Below are 17,099 nucleotides of genomic sequence, written 5' to 3'. Positions count from 1 at the left end.
TAATCTAATCCTATTTCAATAAGTGAAAAATTTGAATCTTTGGATAAGCTTATATATTTATAAAATGTATTGCGCGCGCGCAGGTGTACAACCAATAGTATATGAATATATAAGAAATAACCAATGAAAAACGAAGATAGATTTAATATACAATATGACGTCAGTGTATAGCATTTTGATTCGCTGAGGCGTGTACGTTAGATTTATACTTTAATGTAAATAAGACACATGATAGTATAGCTTCAAGATAATTGGTTACGAGTTTCTAAGCTCAGGACCAATGAGATCGTTCGAGCCAGTAGAGCCACGGGTACGCTCAATAAAGGGCGCTAGTGTCTGTCAAGTGTCACAGCCGTTCCCTGTCTCCTCAGTATTGTGACTTAAATCGGTGATTTAATTAGGAATAACCGTATTTTTTTCTAGAATTTGTGCAAACTTTAAGCAATAATGACCGACAAGAAAGGTAACTATACGCCGTAATCGCGCAGTACGATTAGCGATATGTGTTACATTCGTTAAGATTATCCCGTGTTTTCGAGTCGCGAGTAACAACTTGTCACTCGTATGACGGAAAGTTTCTTATGCCAGCGATGCCGACCGACACCTGCGAGACACGGTGTACGTTCGATTGTATTAGAGCTCGTATTGTTGTTACGTGATCGGATCACCGTCGTGCATCGACGAGAAAAAACTCAATTCTCTCTGTCTTTAGTGACAGATAAATCAATACCGCATACTGTGTGTGAGAAATACAAAATGGCCTCCAGAGTTTGTCCCGGATTATTCTTACTTTATATTTTTATTTCCAAAATTTCATTTGCCACGAATCTAGATTACATTTCTTATTATAATGAAACTATCAAAGGATTAGCGGGTTGAGATTATTTAATACGACTTTGCCAATGTCCTTCTCGTTAAAGCAAATGATAATATATATCAAACGTGCAGCATGCATCTGCATTTACGAATTATATACGCTCTACAGGTTTTTGACAATTTTGTCTAATAGTGCGCCATTAATCGTTTCTTTTCGAAGAAATTATTCAAAAATAAATGATTTTTTTTTTTAAAGAAAGTTAACGTATATTATATTGCGATAAAGTAAATGTATTTTTTTAATGGAGGAGAACCTTATTAGATTATATATCTAAAAGCAATATCGAATCAACTAGAAAATTTTAAAAACTATCATCTTAGTAATTAAAAAGATAAATGACGTTATAACATTAGTAAATATTCATATGAAATTGATAGTATTATTATTAACAAATTGTCCAAATTAATTTTATAATATTATGTTCATATATAAATTTTATAACTTATTGTGTTTTATAAAAATTTAATGCAAATATATATATGTATACATATATATATATATAGTCTATAGATATATAGTCTATAGATATATATATACATACGCGCGCGCGTGTATATATATATAATATAAGTGTGCGTACGTAGGATACATAGAATAAAAAGAAGTTTGATATCATGAAAATCTTTATTTATCTAAATTACATATCTCTGGAAGTCATTTAATTGTAATTTTTCATGTAATTATACATATAAAAGATAAATATTAATAATTATATGAGTTTTAATATGATTTCAAGTTTGTGTTAAAAACAATTAAAGGAACAAAATATTCATTCAAAATTTGCATGTTATTAATATACATAGTTTGCATATTTCATTACAAAGGTTAAGAATACAATATCAATTAATTCAATCAAAAAGTAATATCGTATTACTTTATCAAAAACTATATCTGCTATATGAAATAAGTTAAATCACAAACAAACAAACAAAAAAAACACAAATACATTGATCTTGATGTCACTAGAGGGAGCAGAATAATCATAAATTAGTAATTTTGTTTGAAACGCAAATTTTCTTAATATCCATAACATTATTGAAAGTATACTCTGTCAACTCTTTACGTTTTTCAAACGATTTAAAACCTTTGAGTTGAATTAATCTCTATGCATGTTACTTTTGTCACAAGCGCCATCCCTAATCAGTGCATCACCAACATAATAATTTTGTGCAGATCAAGTATTTAATTTGTCGTTACAAGCTCATATAAGATTTGAAAAGAAAATACTCATTTGACATACAACTCAATCATAAATTTAATTGTATTTACCTCGTGTCGACCTTTGATGGGGAAGAACTTAAACACTCAAGCTGATACTTCGTTACACCAAACCTTGTCTTATCGTTAACCAGGTGAAGTGTCAGAAAGTATAGCTTTAAGGATATATATAAAGCTTAGTTTGTAAGTTAAAGAAAATGGTATAGCCCTTTTGCGATACTCCTTTTGTAATATTGAGTATCAAGGATACGCTGCCTGCGAATCTGCGACCTTATTACCGTGATGGTATAGCTACTGAAATGAAGAATAGTGCCTACAGTTGTGGCTGTCAATATGTTTGCAGCGGACCATTACAAAGACGATTTGATCCCAGTCAGTAGGTGGAGCTTCGGAGACCGGCGTTCGCGCAGCTTAAGCCACGTATCTAACCTCACCTTACTTAATATATTACCTTAAATCACTACGTGTTTATATACCAACATATATTAAGTATATTACATATATATATATATACTCACACTTATATGCATATCTACATGCAATATATACACACACACATAATATACACAAAACACGAATATCACTTAATATATATATATATATTATATATATATGAAGATATAGACGCGCCGTGCGCCTCCTGATTCAAAAAGTGATGAGAAATGAAACATAACTTCCGTTTCCGGCCCGGGTTTCCCCGCCTATAATCGTCAGGAATTCGTTACTCGCGTCTTTAAAAGTCTCGAGAAAACGGATGGCCCTTAAGTTCTGCGACAATCCGGGTAATTCGCAATCATGTGTTAGGATCATTTCGAGATAATAAGGCTTGGTCGCATCGCTTCTGCTTAGCATTTTAAGTACCACTTGAGCTTGTAATCGTTCTATTCATACTATATCCTTCAATCTTCATTTTATCTTTTACAAGAATAAACTTATTCGTCAGTTTGTTCAAATTGATCACGATATATCTATCAATGAAGTAAACTTCATTATTCGGAGTTTGCTTCTGTTTGCTGATGATTCGTTAACTTACCCTTGAGAGTTTTATATTTTCTTTTAATTGAACAAAATAAAAGTATAGCATCATGGATATAATATTTAGATAATAAAATTAGTTAAACTTATAATACTTCTTCAATAATATATTATCTTCTTACTTGTTATCATATTGATATATTTTTTGTTTTGTTTTTTTTTTTGTATAAAGTATTATTATGTAAATGGAACTGTTTGTTTATCTATTAAGTGGTACTTATCTTACTGTATAATGATCATCGTCTGATCAACGATCAATCGCTACGTGGAAGGGATGTATCCATGCCTATGATTGACTTTTTTTCCCACTAATTTCATCATCGTTTATTCCAGGCAGTACAAGTCAATAAAAAAGACGCACGATCAACCGGTATCGAGGATTGAGAGAATTTCCCACGTGTAACGAAAAATCAATTCGTTGAATGGCCGAGGCACGGAAGTAAAGATATTTCTTCCGTGATTTAATGGTAGAGCATAAATAGTTCTCGATGATAGGAGATTGCGACGCGTGCTTCTTTTGTCAGGATGCGAAATTAAGATAGGCAAAAGATCACTTTTAGGATCTCACACTATCACCGGCGTATTTGTAAGTTTTTTTGAGAATGCGTTTAAACGTGACCGAGTATATAAATACTTTTTGAATTGGAGACGTCGGCTGCTATATATCCAAATCAATATGAACGTAAGATATTGATATGGGTGTACCAATATTTCGTACTGAAAACGTGGTATTGGCTGATTGCTTAATTTATACTTTTTTGTCTTTTCGTTTTTACTTTTTTCTTTTTAACTTACTTTTTTTATTTCTACAGTGTCTCCGCCGTGTCCAAACGAGCGTGCATGATATGATCTTCATTCGAATCGATCTTATCAATTAAATCATGAGTAACGTTACCTAACAATAGTAATAATGATGATGATGATTACAATGTTGTTGTTCTTGTTGTTGTTGATGATGATAATGATGATAATGATTATGATGATTATGAAGATCATGATGATGATTACTGTCTACAAATGGGAGGGGGAGATAGAAAACAAACGAAATGTTAAAAATCGAAGATTAATCACGCGATTAAGACACGGCGTGACACCAGGGTGGACACGAATGCTGTATCTAAAAGCTCAGCGTATATTTATAATATTTCTACTTGATAGAAACTTTGTAGCTCACTTTTAACAATAGTGCATGTTGCTTTTTTATCTCGGGCTACAAGTTTCTCGACATTACAAAAAAGAAAAAATAAATCAATAAAATAAAATAAGAAAAGAAAACAAAATTAACAAAATGAAAGGAAGAAAGAAAGAATGAAAGAAAGGCAAAACAAAACAATTAACATTTGCTCTCTCGTGTGATGATTTATACGTGTAATAATTTGTTAAATATTTCTGTCTTCAAAAAAAAAGTATATTATTAATATAAAATCAAATGAAAACCAATAAATGTGGTTTTTTTTTGTCGCGTGGCAGATTTGAAATCATAATTTGTTATCCAACGAAACTTGTGGTCAATCTTGCACGTTTGTAGTTTTACAAAATTATACTTTATTCGAGAATAGTAGAAGACACTTAGTTCTTTCTATTCTATTATATAATTATTGAATTGTTTGATGAATATATTATATATATATATATATACTGTGTATATATACATATTTATATATATATATATACATATATATACGTACATATGTATATCTACGTATTTATCTTTCGTAGACATAATTATAATAGTTATTTTTTAATAAGGATACATTTTCAAAAGAAAAACGTAATATCATGATCGCTTAAAGATTGAGTAAATGAAAAATTAAAAAAAAAAAAAAAAAAAAAGTAAATAGAGAGAGTGAGAAAAAAAGAGAGTAGTAGGGGGAGAAAGAGAAAGAAAACAAAAAAGATATAATAATAAAAAAAAAAAAAGATAAAAAAACATGATTTAAATTTGTTGCTTAATTGACAAAGTAAGACAAAGAGAATAAATAAAAGTGAAAGGGGTGGGTGGGTAGATCTCTGGGCGTGTTGGAAGCGTGGAATTATACATAAATATACAGACTATATAACGTCAAGTGAAATTACGTTTGCCTGCATCAATCGGTTAATGTGCAAGTATAGCTTTAATGATTTTTACGTATTTGTATTTTAGTTTGCATGTTTGGAACGTAATTTAGAAATGATGTGTGTATATTTATATATTCATATATATATACATATACATATTTGAATTAGTGAACAAGCGTCATCAAATAAAGTCTAATAAATATAGATCTTAGAAAATGTCTTTAATCTTCTTTCATTTGCAAAGAAATACAAGAATATTTATAATAATTTATTTTATATAAAAAAAATAAAAAAAACCAAAAAAAAAAATAAACTGAAGACGCTTGGACACTTAATTATATTATTTGATGTGTTGCCTATATTTATTATGCATGCTTTTGGTATATTATATACATATATATATATATGTTAGAGAAATTTCCTCTGAATTCATTCTCTCCAATATTAAAAAGGAAAATATGTAAAAATTAAATGAATGAAAACAATTATTGTTTGTATCAATATAAAGTCATTTGATTGATTAATTAATTAATTAATTAATTATGTATTTTAATTATAATGATTAATTAAATGATTCTGAATAATTGACGAAAAATATTCGTTTTCTTTTGTTGTTTCTTACAAATGGAGAGATATGTTATTCGTATGAAGAAGAGGACATTTTTATAATATTTTGAATGAACTTTTTTTGTATTATAATTAAATAATTTTATTATAGTTAATATTAATAATTATTATCCAAGAGATTTTCCTATTCCTTACGGTTGTTCAAATAATTATTATTTTCATTATTAAGATGATCTATACGAAATATAATTTAAAGATTCATAAATTGTTTCGTACGTTCCTTCATATTTGTTTCTCGTTTAATTATTTTAAACAGAAAGAAAGCGAGAGAGAGAGAGAGAAAATAAAAGATAGAAAAAGAAAGAAGGAATGAGAGAGAGAAAGAGAGAGAGAGAGAAAAAAATAAAATAATTTTATCGGGACATCGTGATTAGGATCATAGGAATTTCTCTCAACAATTTTTATTTGCATGTGCATGTGTTGGCAGACACTATATACCATGTATACTGTTAATAGTGAGCTTAAATGATATAATGTTTTATGAAACTAGTCAAAAGTTTAAGGGTTTTAATGCCTCCATTATTAAAAAAAAACGAGTAATGGTATGAAAGATGAAAGTTTTTGAACTTCAAATACAAATAGAAATGTTATAATTAATCGATATTTACAAACGTGATTTAATATTATATGATGTATGATTCTTTTATATATCAATATTATATAACTACTATATATTACTTTTTATAATATATAATATAAATAAATTAATTTATTTTAATATTAATTTAAATATATTATCTACTCTATTTAACTTTATAATATATATATATATATTATATAGTTTTAGTACACTATAAAGTTACTATAAAGTTACTATAAAGTTAAATAGTAAATAATATATATATATATATATTATTTTTTTGTAGATCGTGGCGGGAAATGATTTGAAAGTTAAAAACAATTTATCTCTCATACCTGGCAACTCGATTTTGACTTTGGAGGTACAACTGTTCCACCGAAGCATTTCGATAAATTATCGTTGTTAACAAAAAAACCAAAAAAAAACAGATAGACTACAAATGTTATTTTTATTATCGATGGCAGTGTCGAAATATTGCTCATCTTATATATATATATATTTTTTTTTTACATTAAGTTTATTGAAAAGAATTGAAAAGAAAAAGAAAATAAAAAATTAAAAAAAGAAAATAAAAGAAAAATCCTTCCATTTGGCTGTGACGCGAACTGGGTCGAATATGCTCATTGGGACAAATTGTGGTAGAGAGAAAGAAAAAGAGTTAGAGACAGAGGGAAGGTGGGAAAGAGAACAAGAGAGAGAGAGAGAGAGAGAGAATGGGGTGAGAAAGAGAGGCAGAAAAAGACGAAGACAGACAGACAGAAAAAAAGAAATAGAGAGAGAGAGAGAGCAGGACATTTTTCAAGTTTATCCAGTAAAACTCGTACTAGCATTAATATTATAATCAATTGTTATTGGATTCGATGATTGTTTGCACCGTGGCACTGACACATAAAACTTATTATTCTTTGAATGTCACTCCGATACGACCAATGATTGCAACGAGTGCAATAATAAATATTACTTTGGTTTAACACTTTATTTTTATATGTCGTCTAATAATTATACATATTTTACATGCGGTACATGCATGAAGAAAAAATAAAATGACAATATAATGAACAACAATTATTTTTATAAATAAAAAAAAAAATTATTAAAACGTGGGAGGATTGCAGAAAAAAAAAACATAAATGACATAATAACAGCGCTCGTTTCCATGTTCAATAATGGAGTGGCATTCAATTACCATGGAAAATTTGGTGTGGGCTGACGTCTATGTTAGAGTACAACATGTCCATCCACTGCTGCTGAGCTTGAGCTAGTTATCATACGCAAGTTGTATCGTCCAATGAAACAAAATCTTTATTGTATTTTTGTCCCGTTTCTAAGATTTTCTTGAACAAAAGTTTTAACAAAATGAAAGGAATTAATTGAATGCAAATTTATTCAAAGTATTTGATAATATATATATATATATATATATAGGGTACATTTTGCGTATGTTAATCGCGATGGCGCAGGGCGTAATTTAGACTACTAAAAAGACAAAAATTGGGCGTTCTGCGATGGTGTCGAGCGGTTCGTTAACGAGCAGCCCTTTCACTACTACTACCACTACTACTACTATACTACTTATATACCACTATACTACTACTACTACTACTACTACTACTACTACTACTATACTACTATTACTAGTACTACTACTACTATTACTACTATCACCACTCTACTATCACGCGATGAAATAAGTTTTTCATTAACGATCGTCGAGCATGAGGCAAGGAGCGCCCAATTGATAATATATTACTACGCAATTATAAAGAACTTTTAATCATGTTTGATCTTTATTTATGGATATTTGCAGAAATTTGTGGTTTGCTGAATCTTGTCACGACTTTTTGAATGTGTGGAACTTGATATATATATATATATATATACATACATACATATATATCTATATATATATATACATATATAAATATATATATATATATATATATATACATATATATATATATATATATATATATAAATATATATTTTCATTGTACCACTGTACTCATTGTATAAATTACACATTCACCGCCCGAACATGACTATTCGGTCAACTTGTGAAAGTTCAATTGAATTTGAATTATTCCTACCGGTTAAAATGCCTCACCTAATCGAATTTTGATTACTGGGCTTGTTTTAATATATATATCACTCTTTGAAACAAACCATTATCCTTCTTACCCTTGGCTTTATTTTAGCTCTGTTTTTTGTAATTTCTGTTTTTTCCGTAAAGTCAAACCTGAGATAGAACATCGTAAATGTGCGACATTATTAGCACTTGTGAATATATTTAGTTTATAGCTGAATATCCAAATTTAGTTTATTGCAAATTCGTTTCTTGTATTGTCCGTAAGGTACCGCTTAATTCAAGACTTTACGACAAGATTTATACAAATAAACTCGGTGAATATCACGATACACTTTGATTTATTTTTCTGATGTGCGATGATGATGAATAATATTTAATGTGCTAATGAGAATGACGAATGAAAAGATTATAATAGCTAGTTTATTCTTTTTTTTTTTCTTTTTTTCTTTCTTTTAATTGAATGTTTTAAATTAATACTAACAATATAAGCAGTTTATGGGACTTCTCAGGTTTGGCTATTTTAGACGAATGTATTTGGCTTTTACCTTGATTGCGTAACGCTATTTGCTTTGAGATCGGTTTCGTATTATATCTTAGTTTTAGAAGTAAAGGTAGGTCAATTACACGAGTTTTCATTTGAGAATAGTTTATTCATTTAATTTTATGATTGACTTCCTAATGATTCTTTTTAACTATCAAGCATTGGTAATCGCTATTGTTGTACTTTAACTTTATTATCTTTTTCTTAGAAATAGAAGAAGAAATAAAATAAGAAACTAAATAAACAATCGGCAAAAATTCAAAAACATGATAATGTTTATGAATCATGTTCAGATGAGGTGAAGACTTTGATACTTAACTAAATTGGATCATTTCTAAATGGTGTTCAATAATGTTCTAGTATATTAGTGTGACAAGATATATATATATATATATATACCACAGATTGCTCCAGATTTTGAATTCCACCATTTGTCATGTATTTTGAATTAGGATATCAAAAGTCTAACTTGTTTAAGCTATTCTCAAGTGTGACTCGCTTTCAAAAACGTTACTGTCGATAATCCACTAACGTTGCATAATTTTCAATTGTCCAGTCTCTATCATTATTTATTGTGCGCGATTTCAATTATAAAAATAATCGCAATCAATTGATACAAATCAACGCATTGTGGATTTTCGATAGTTTCGTCAATGTTTTTATTCTAAAGCCCAATTTGTACCATCAAAGTTTATACGGGATCAATGAATTATCTTGTAAAGAATTTTTCTAGCGTTAATTATTAAATGATCGTTCAAAATATAAAAATAATAACAACAACAACAACAAAAAGAAACACGTTTACTCGATAAACTTACATGGTGACAAAATAGGGTGGCAATACCGTTCTTTCGGTTATTTCTTTTCACCATTATTTAGTGACTAACATTGTTTGAGCTTTGAATAGTACCTTGATAAAAATGGTGTATGTCATGTGTAAGATATACTTGGGTGTGGGAGTACCACTTATAGGATCCAAACGTTTTGGATTAACTCCTTGCAATCGTTTAACGTTTAAAACATCGATTAAGATAACAAATTAATGTCGATAGTATATTTGTCAAGATTAATTAATCACATTGTGTAATGTGTTTGATATGAGTAAGATGAAGGCGAGTTGTCCAAAACGATTAGATACTGACGACCCGAGTTACGTGTTCAGTAAGGAAATAAATATCTACAAATATTTCTAATAAAGCAAAAGAAAGAGAAAAAGATAAAAAGATCAAGAGATGTTACAAACACGTGATCCATACTTTGAAAAAGAAGCCATATTGAGCAGTAAAACTGGTCGTCGTTTGTCCTTTTTGATAGTGGTACCGCGTACCATTGGCTTAGATCAGCCAGTATAAATCGGAAAAATGAACCTTCCTGCATTTTGTATCACATTATGTTACAGCGTATCCCGTGGCACCACATCCACCAACAGGTTTTGTTCCGGCCCCAGCTCAACCTGCTACTTATGGTGGTATGCATAAGGAACAATTTAATGTTTTATTAATGTTCCAAAAATGAAATGAAGTTTTGAATTTCTAAACAAATATAACTAATTCAAGTTTATTATCATAAACAATATTCGCGAAATAGTTGCAGGTGCAGCACCATATGGAGTGTTTCCAAATCAGCCTCAATTATATGCAGCACAAGGACCACCGCAGCCAACATATGATCAGACTCTCACACATCCCATGGTAAGATTATTCATTTTCCTACTTAAATTATCTATTATAATGAATTCTAACCAAAATAATATTATTTTGAAGATGTATCAACCAATGTATGGCCAAGGTTATCCTGGTGGATATTTAGCAGGTTATCCTACTGCATATGGTCCATTGCAATACTATCCACCATTAGCTGCGGCTGCAGCATATTATCCAGCAGCTGCAATGCAACCTGCACCAGTTAGGCCCACGATTATGGTACCTGTAAGTTAAACTTAATACTTTTTGGTTCTGATAACCTTGTAAAATAGAAGAATATTATATATATATATGATTTGTAATTAACTATTATATTTCCTTCAAAGAATGGATTTGATGGCACTCGATTCGATGGTATCTCACAGCCCGTTTTACCACCACCACCACCAGGCGTTGCTGCGAATGCTGCACAATTAGCTGCAATGGCTGGTCATAGTGTGGCCTTGTCGCAAAAGAAAGGCTCGTTCCTAGGAGGAGGAACGGAGGGCGGTTACACCTTTTGGTAAACCTCTATAACTTTTGTGAAACACTAAGTCTATCGAAGACATAATTGTCAAGATGATCCATGTAGGCAAATCTGATTTGTGTTAGAGCTCTAAACTATTTTCTCATTGGGAGCAGCTATGAACTTAGTATACTAATTACACGGACCGATTGTATGCAATAATTTAACGCGAGTAGAGAAAAATACTTTAACGAGAAGCAAATTAAACATCCATTAATTATTAATATACAAATTGCGTATTGTTGTGATTGTGATCTCAGAGTAATCGTCAACGATCGATCCGTGTACTGTATAAAAATTACAGTAAAATTAATTAAATACTATATAAAAGGGAAAACTCGTGCGAAATTCGACACAGATAATAAGAGAGACAGACAAATCACTATGAGATTTTTAATATTTAATATTTAATATTTAATATTAAAAATCGACGAAAAAAAATTAAGCTCTGATATATTTTACAAAATATTTCTACATTATTACTTTGATTTGCTATTCAAAATGACCTAAACTTATATAATTATTAATACTAAATAATCAATGAAACGATGCGTCGTTGAAAAATTTGACATGAAAAACGATCGAGCAAAATATTCTGACACTTTACTTTGAAATCTTATCTCATAAAGAGAATATTAAAACAAAAAACAAAAAAAAAGAAGAAGACGCACATGTTAAACTATGTGAAACACGCTTTAAAAAAAATTAACAAATAATATATGAAAATATCTTTTGATTCTCTTAATTTGCTCGATCGCATCTAAAATAATATAATAATACATTTGCTCTGGCGCACGAGATATTTCCAAATGTTTATTTCTATTTTTTCCTTTTTTATTTTTTATTTAAATAAGAAAGTGAATCGCGTAAAAGGAGAGAAAGAGAAAGAGAAAAAGAAAGAAAAAGAAAGAGAGAGAGAGAGAGAATAGGAAACTCGGTGTTCTTCTTTTTAGAATTATTGAATGAATACGTACGTGCACACAGCGGATGCGAGTTGTCTCATTCGCCTACAGGGATCGATATTCAAAGTGTGTTCGAAGCCTTTTTTAAACGCGACTTGATTTCCTGCAAGAATTGCAGGAGAGCAAAACGATCGACGAGGGCTAAACAACTAATCGTATGTTGATTTCCGTTAATTTTTCACGACCGGTTTTGCGATTTCATTCTTACTGGAGTTTTATCCACGAAAAGAACGACAGGGAGATCTCTCAATCATATTTTTTTTTTTTTTTTTTTTTTTTTGCAAAGTAAACTCGTCGGTACTTTGCGAAAACTTGTTGTGAGTGGCCCTGATGTGTTTAGAGGAAAATACCTAAGTGATATATAAGAGCGTAATTAAAACGGAATGCGTGAGAATCGTTCGTGATTGTAACATCGGTGTACTACTAGTAACTACTACTACTACTACTATTACTATTATGATACTGAAAGTCTTTTTTTTCCTATACTTTAACTTTTGTTTATTATTCTCCTTTCGTTTTTTTTTTCTTTTTTTTTTACGAAGTACTATAATTATTCTTTTCGATTCTTTATCATTATGTCGCGTAAATTTAGTCTAATTGATTTTTGGAATGTGTTACGACGAACGTGTAAGCCCGAGGCTCGCTCGAGTGCCAAAAAAGAAAACAAGCGATAGGAGATTCTCGCGTATTCGACGACGACTCTACAAACATAGGATGATACTTACTTACTACTCTACGTAAAATTACGCACTCTACTATTCTTGACAAATTCAATAGGAAGAAGTACCTTTCCTGTAGTTGTTGCTTTTTTATTTTTATTTTCTTCTCTCATATTTCTTTATTATTATTTTTTTCTTTTCTTTTTTAAACTTATTATTTAAATGAAAAAAAAGAAAAACCCGAAAGTCTTGTCCGCGGCGCTCGGATTTATTCGTACTGGCCAAAAAAGCTTTTGTTGAAAGAGTTACCATGAAAAAAAGATAAATAATATATATATATATATATGTATAAATATATGAGGAGAGATAATTCAAATCATTCTCAACACTTGAAAAACATTTGTCTTCTTCAATCAGAACAAAGAGAGAGTAGTAATAAAAAAAAAAAAAAAAAAAAAAAAGGAGTATAATAAGAAATAAGGAAAGATAAATATGTAATTTATTGTCGACAATCTAATCTTACTGTCTATTTCTTTCTTTTTCTATAAATAATATAAACACACATAGGAGAATGTAAACATACATACACACAGGACAGACAGACAGACAGACACGTAACAAATAGCATGGCAACTGCTTTTAACGAAAGCTCTTCGCGAAGTTGTGTAACAGATATTAGTTGTCTCAGCATTTCAAAGTACAAATCAAACGCGGCGCGTGGATTGTACAGGACGAAAAAAAAAAAAAAAATACCTAACGACGTGGTCAAGCTTTTCTCGAAGTCAGCCATATTAGGCGATTTATTATTACGTCGGTAGAGCGACGCAGTGAATTCGTACTGTCGACAAAAAAAAAAAAAAATAAAAAAGAAAAAAAAACTGTTATAAATTAATGACGCTAGATATTCGAGAAAAAAAAAATACAAATGAAAATAAAAATAAAAATTAAAAAAAAAAAACAAAAAAAAAAAAGGAGAAGAAACTCGGGTGCAAAAAGGAAAGAAAACGAAAAAGAAGAAAAATAATTTGTTTTTGTTTGTTTTTTTTTCTTTTTTTTTTTTTTTTTTTAAATCTTTGATGATACGTTTCTTTTTTTTTGTGTGTGTGTGTGAAAATGACAAAAAAAAAAAAAAGAAGAAGAAAAAAACAAGATAGACGAAAGAGAGATTTTCAGGAGATTGTAGAAGAGAGACAATGGCAGTCATGCAGGGCTACGAAATGACTGCTTAGCTCCGCGATAAATAGAATATAGTAAAGAAGGATGTGGTGAGCCTGCTTTTAAAGGACTCCGCGTGTCCCATTTGCAGGCACACGATTAAACACGATATTATAATTAAGCAATGAAAATCGAAGGAGCTAATTTACAATCGGATAGCTTAGGATAGGACCAAAAGATACAGTTCTATTTAGACATTTTTGAAATCGGTATTCCGGCAAACTTGACCAGTACTCTTCTCTCATTACGTTTCACACTGGACTTTTATGAGAATAATAAACATTTGATGAATGAGTAATTTATATTCTTACAACGTCGTGGATTGTTGTTTTTCGTATCGCAAACTTACAAAAAAACAAAAATGAGGAAAGAAAAGACGAATTTTAGAAACGAATTGTTCGATCTTAACACATTTTCCTTCCACTTATAAATGTAAATCTCTCTTATAATAATCACATTAGAGAGAGGAAGAAAAAACACCAAGAATATTTACAAAAAGAAAGGACTCTAAAAGTTAATCCGCTTAAATTTTCAAATCCATAAATAGATCCTCCGCGATAAAGAAAGAAAAAAAACTATCTACGATCGTTAAATCCAGCATGTGTTGTGTATCTTTATGTTTTCGTTATTGCACATAATTGACGTTTATATAAATGTGATATACGAAATAATCGTAAATTCATTTTATCCTCGTTGAATTTATGATTAGACGATTTTTTTTTTTTTTTTTTTTTGTTTTTTTTTGTTCGAATTGTATAATACAATCTCGTGATCGGTATATTTAATGTACCATTGCTAAAAGAAAAAACAAAAAAACAAAAAGTATATTACTTTATTCGTGGCTGGCTAAATTTCTTCAAACAAAACTATAAAAGAGAAGAACAAAATTGAAATTTCTTTTATATATATATATATATATATCTATATCTTTCTATTTTTATTTTCTTCTTTAACAGACATAATACTTAGGGGAAATTTAAAAAAATAATAATAATAAACAAAAAAAATAAATAAATAAATAAAAAAGAAAAAAGAAAAAAAAAAAGAGAAAAACCAGAATAAACTCTGAGATGTGTGACTAGTGTTTAACGAAGAGAAAATGAAAAACATCATATAATTTCAATGAGACACTGAAAAGAAAAAGAATCTAGTCCGAAGAAAGTCTGATTGATTAGGGATCTAACTGACAATGATAAATTTCGATTCAGTAGATCTTTATCTCAATCGGTACACAATAATAGGGTGCGAAATAAATTAACGCAACATTCTTCACTTATATAATACTTTATACTTTCAGTAATCAAAACTAAAATTTGATAGTTTCCAAAACTCATTCCATTCCACTACGCGACATTAAAATATGTTTAAAATGTAGACGTACACGCACTCAAATCGCGTGCACGCACACACCAACCATAACACAATAATTGCATTTGGTATAACAAAAATAAATAAATAAATAAAGATAAACATACGTACGTGTACGATAGAGAGAGAGAGAGAGAGAGAGAGAGAGAAAGAAAGAGAGAGAGAGAGAGAGAATATTCACATCACTATCGTTAGAAAATATGTGCGACAAGAGATACTTTCAACGAACATTTGTGTGTTGCATATCAGCGAAGAGTGCGCGTCTTCGTTCCTAATCAACATTGCGCAATAATGATGCACTATGCCTCTCACAGCCTTTCTCGGGTTGGAGTAAAAAAAAAAAAAAAAAAAAAAAAAAGAAAGAAAGAAAAAGAAAAAGAACCGAACAGCTTAATTTAATGTACGAGTATATTATCGAATAGATATTAAAAAATGCAAAAGAAAAAGAAAAGAAAAAACAAAGAAAACTAGCCCAATATCGAATTTTCATAGACAAAAAATAAAAAAAAAAAATAAAAAGAAAACTCATACGCAAACCGAAATAAAATGAAATATATATTTGCGTTGATATTTATAATTAAATTATTATTATTATTATTATTATTATTAATTATTAATTATTATTATTATTAATTATTATTATTATTATTTAAACGATTTCTTTGCAGATTTCTACATATTATTAGATCAGAATTCGTGCGAATATATTTTGATCAATTATTTGTACTGAGCGAGAGTGGTGGAAAGGTTTTATATCATGGAAAAGTGTGCAATAAGCGTAATGTCTATTGTAACAATAAAGAAAAGATATTAATTGCAACAGTGAATTTGTTATTATGTTGAATAGAAAAATAAGAGAAAAAAGAGAAACGAAAATGTATTGGTGCAATGAACAAATGTACCAGTTAATAAATACCATGATCATACAGTTCGTTATATCCTTTTTTTTTTAATTCACTATGTCTTATAAAAAACGTCATCTTGTACAACTATTGTTTGCAGGAAACAAATTTGAGAAGAAGCAAGTATTAGATGAGGCAGTACACGTCAAAATGATATCTAAGAAAAACGAAGCGGCGCGGAATGTTACTTCCAATTTGTAAGAATTATTTTTAAAACTTATAAATAGACAACAACAACAACAACAACAACAACAAAAATGAAACTGAATATTTGGAATTAAAATAATGTTTAAAAAATAAGTTAACAACGACACTGTAATTTCTAACTGTTATATTATCTATATTTTTTTTTGTTTTCTTTGAAAAAACATTAGGAACAAATCTTATTAACAAGTGCATATTTTTTATATATGTACAAATGAAAAAATATTTATGCCTATATATATAAAAAAAAAAAAAAAAAAAAATGAAATGAAATGAAATGATTAAATTCTTTTTAAAAATGACAAAATAAGATCTTCTGTAATAATTGAAATAAAACTACTGTATTTAATTATAATACAGGAAAACTAACTAAAGTATGTAAAAATTTAAGTATTATACACCACCAATAATGCATTAATGCACTTTACAAAAAAAAAAAAAATGATGAAAGTTTTAAAATATTAACAGTTTTCATTAACGTCGTCATATCTATTTTTATATATTTAAAAACTATCAAAATTACAAAAAAGATTTATAATTAACAGTTAAAATTTGTAAT

The 17,099-nt window shown here is 29.2% G+C and overlaps 1 protein-coding gene across 5 annotated transcripts; it reads left to right on the top strand.

Moving 5' to 3' along the window:
* The first annotated feature begins 302 nt into the window (after nt 1-302).
* LOC107065096 (DAZ-associated protein 2) lies at nt 303-16,917 on the top strand. Of its 5 annotated transcripts, none has more exons than XM_015318437.2 (6): nt 303-463; nt 10,422-10,490; nt 10,610-10,713; nt 10,786-10,950; nt 11,052-11,227; nt 16,437-16,917. In XM_015318437.2, exons 1-6 carry the CDS (start codon nt 448-450, stop codon nt 16,447-16,449), a joined length of 543 nt encoding a protein of 180 aa, XP_015173923.1. In that variant the 5' UTR covers nt 303-447; the 3' UTR covers nt 16,450-16,917. The 5 variants fall into 5 exon arrangements, with proteins under 5 accessions (XP_015173923.1, XP_089028786.1, XP_015173922.1 ...); XM_015318436.2 differs by lacking the exons at nt 303-463; nt 16,437-16,917 and adding exons at nt 484-618; nt 16,103-16,365; XM_015318434.2 differs by lacking the exon at nt 303-463 and adding an exon at nt 485-618.
* Nucleotides 16,918-17,099: the final 182 nt, after the last annotated feature.

The sequence above is a fragment of the Polistes dominula genome, unplaced genomic scaffold (genome assembly GCF_049000335.1).
Source record: "Polistes dominula isolate Pdom_NZ unplaced genomic scaffold, Pdom_raw_medaka contig_28, whole genome shotgun sequence".
In the NCBI taxonomy this organism is placed as follows: domain Eukaryota; kingdom Metazoa; phylum Arthropoda; class Insecta; order Hymenoptera; family Vespidae; genus Polistes; species Polistes dominula.
This window is presented reverse-complemented; position numbering and strand designations above follow the sequence as displayed.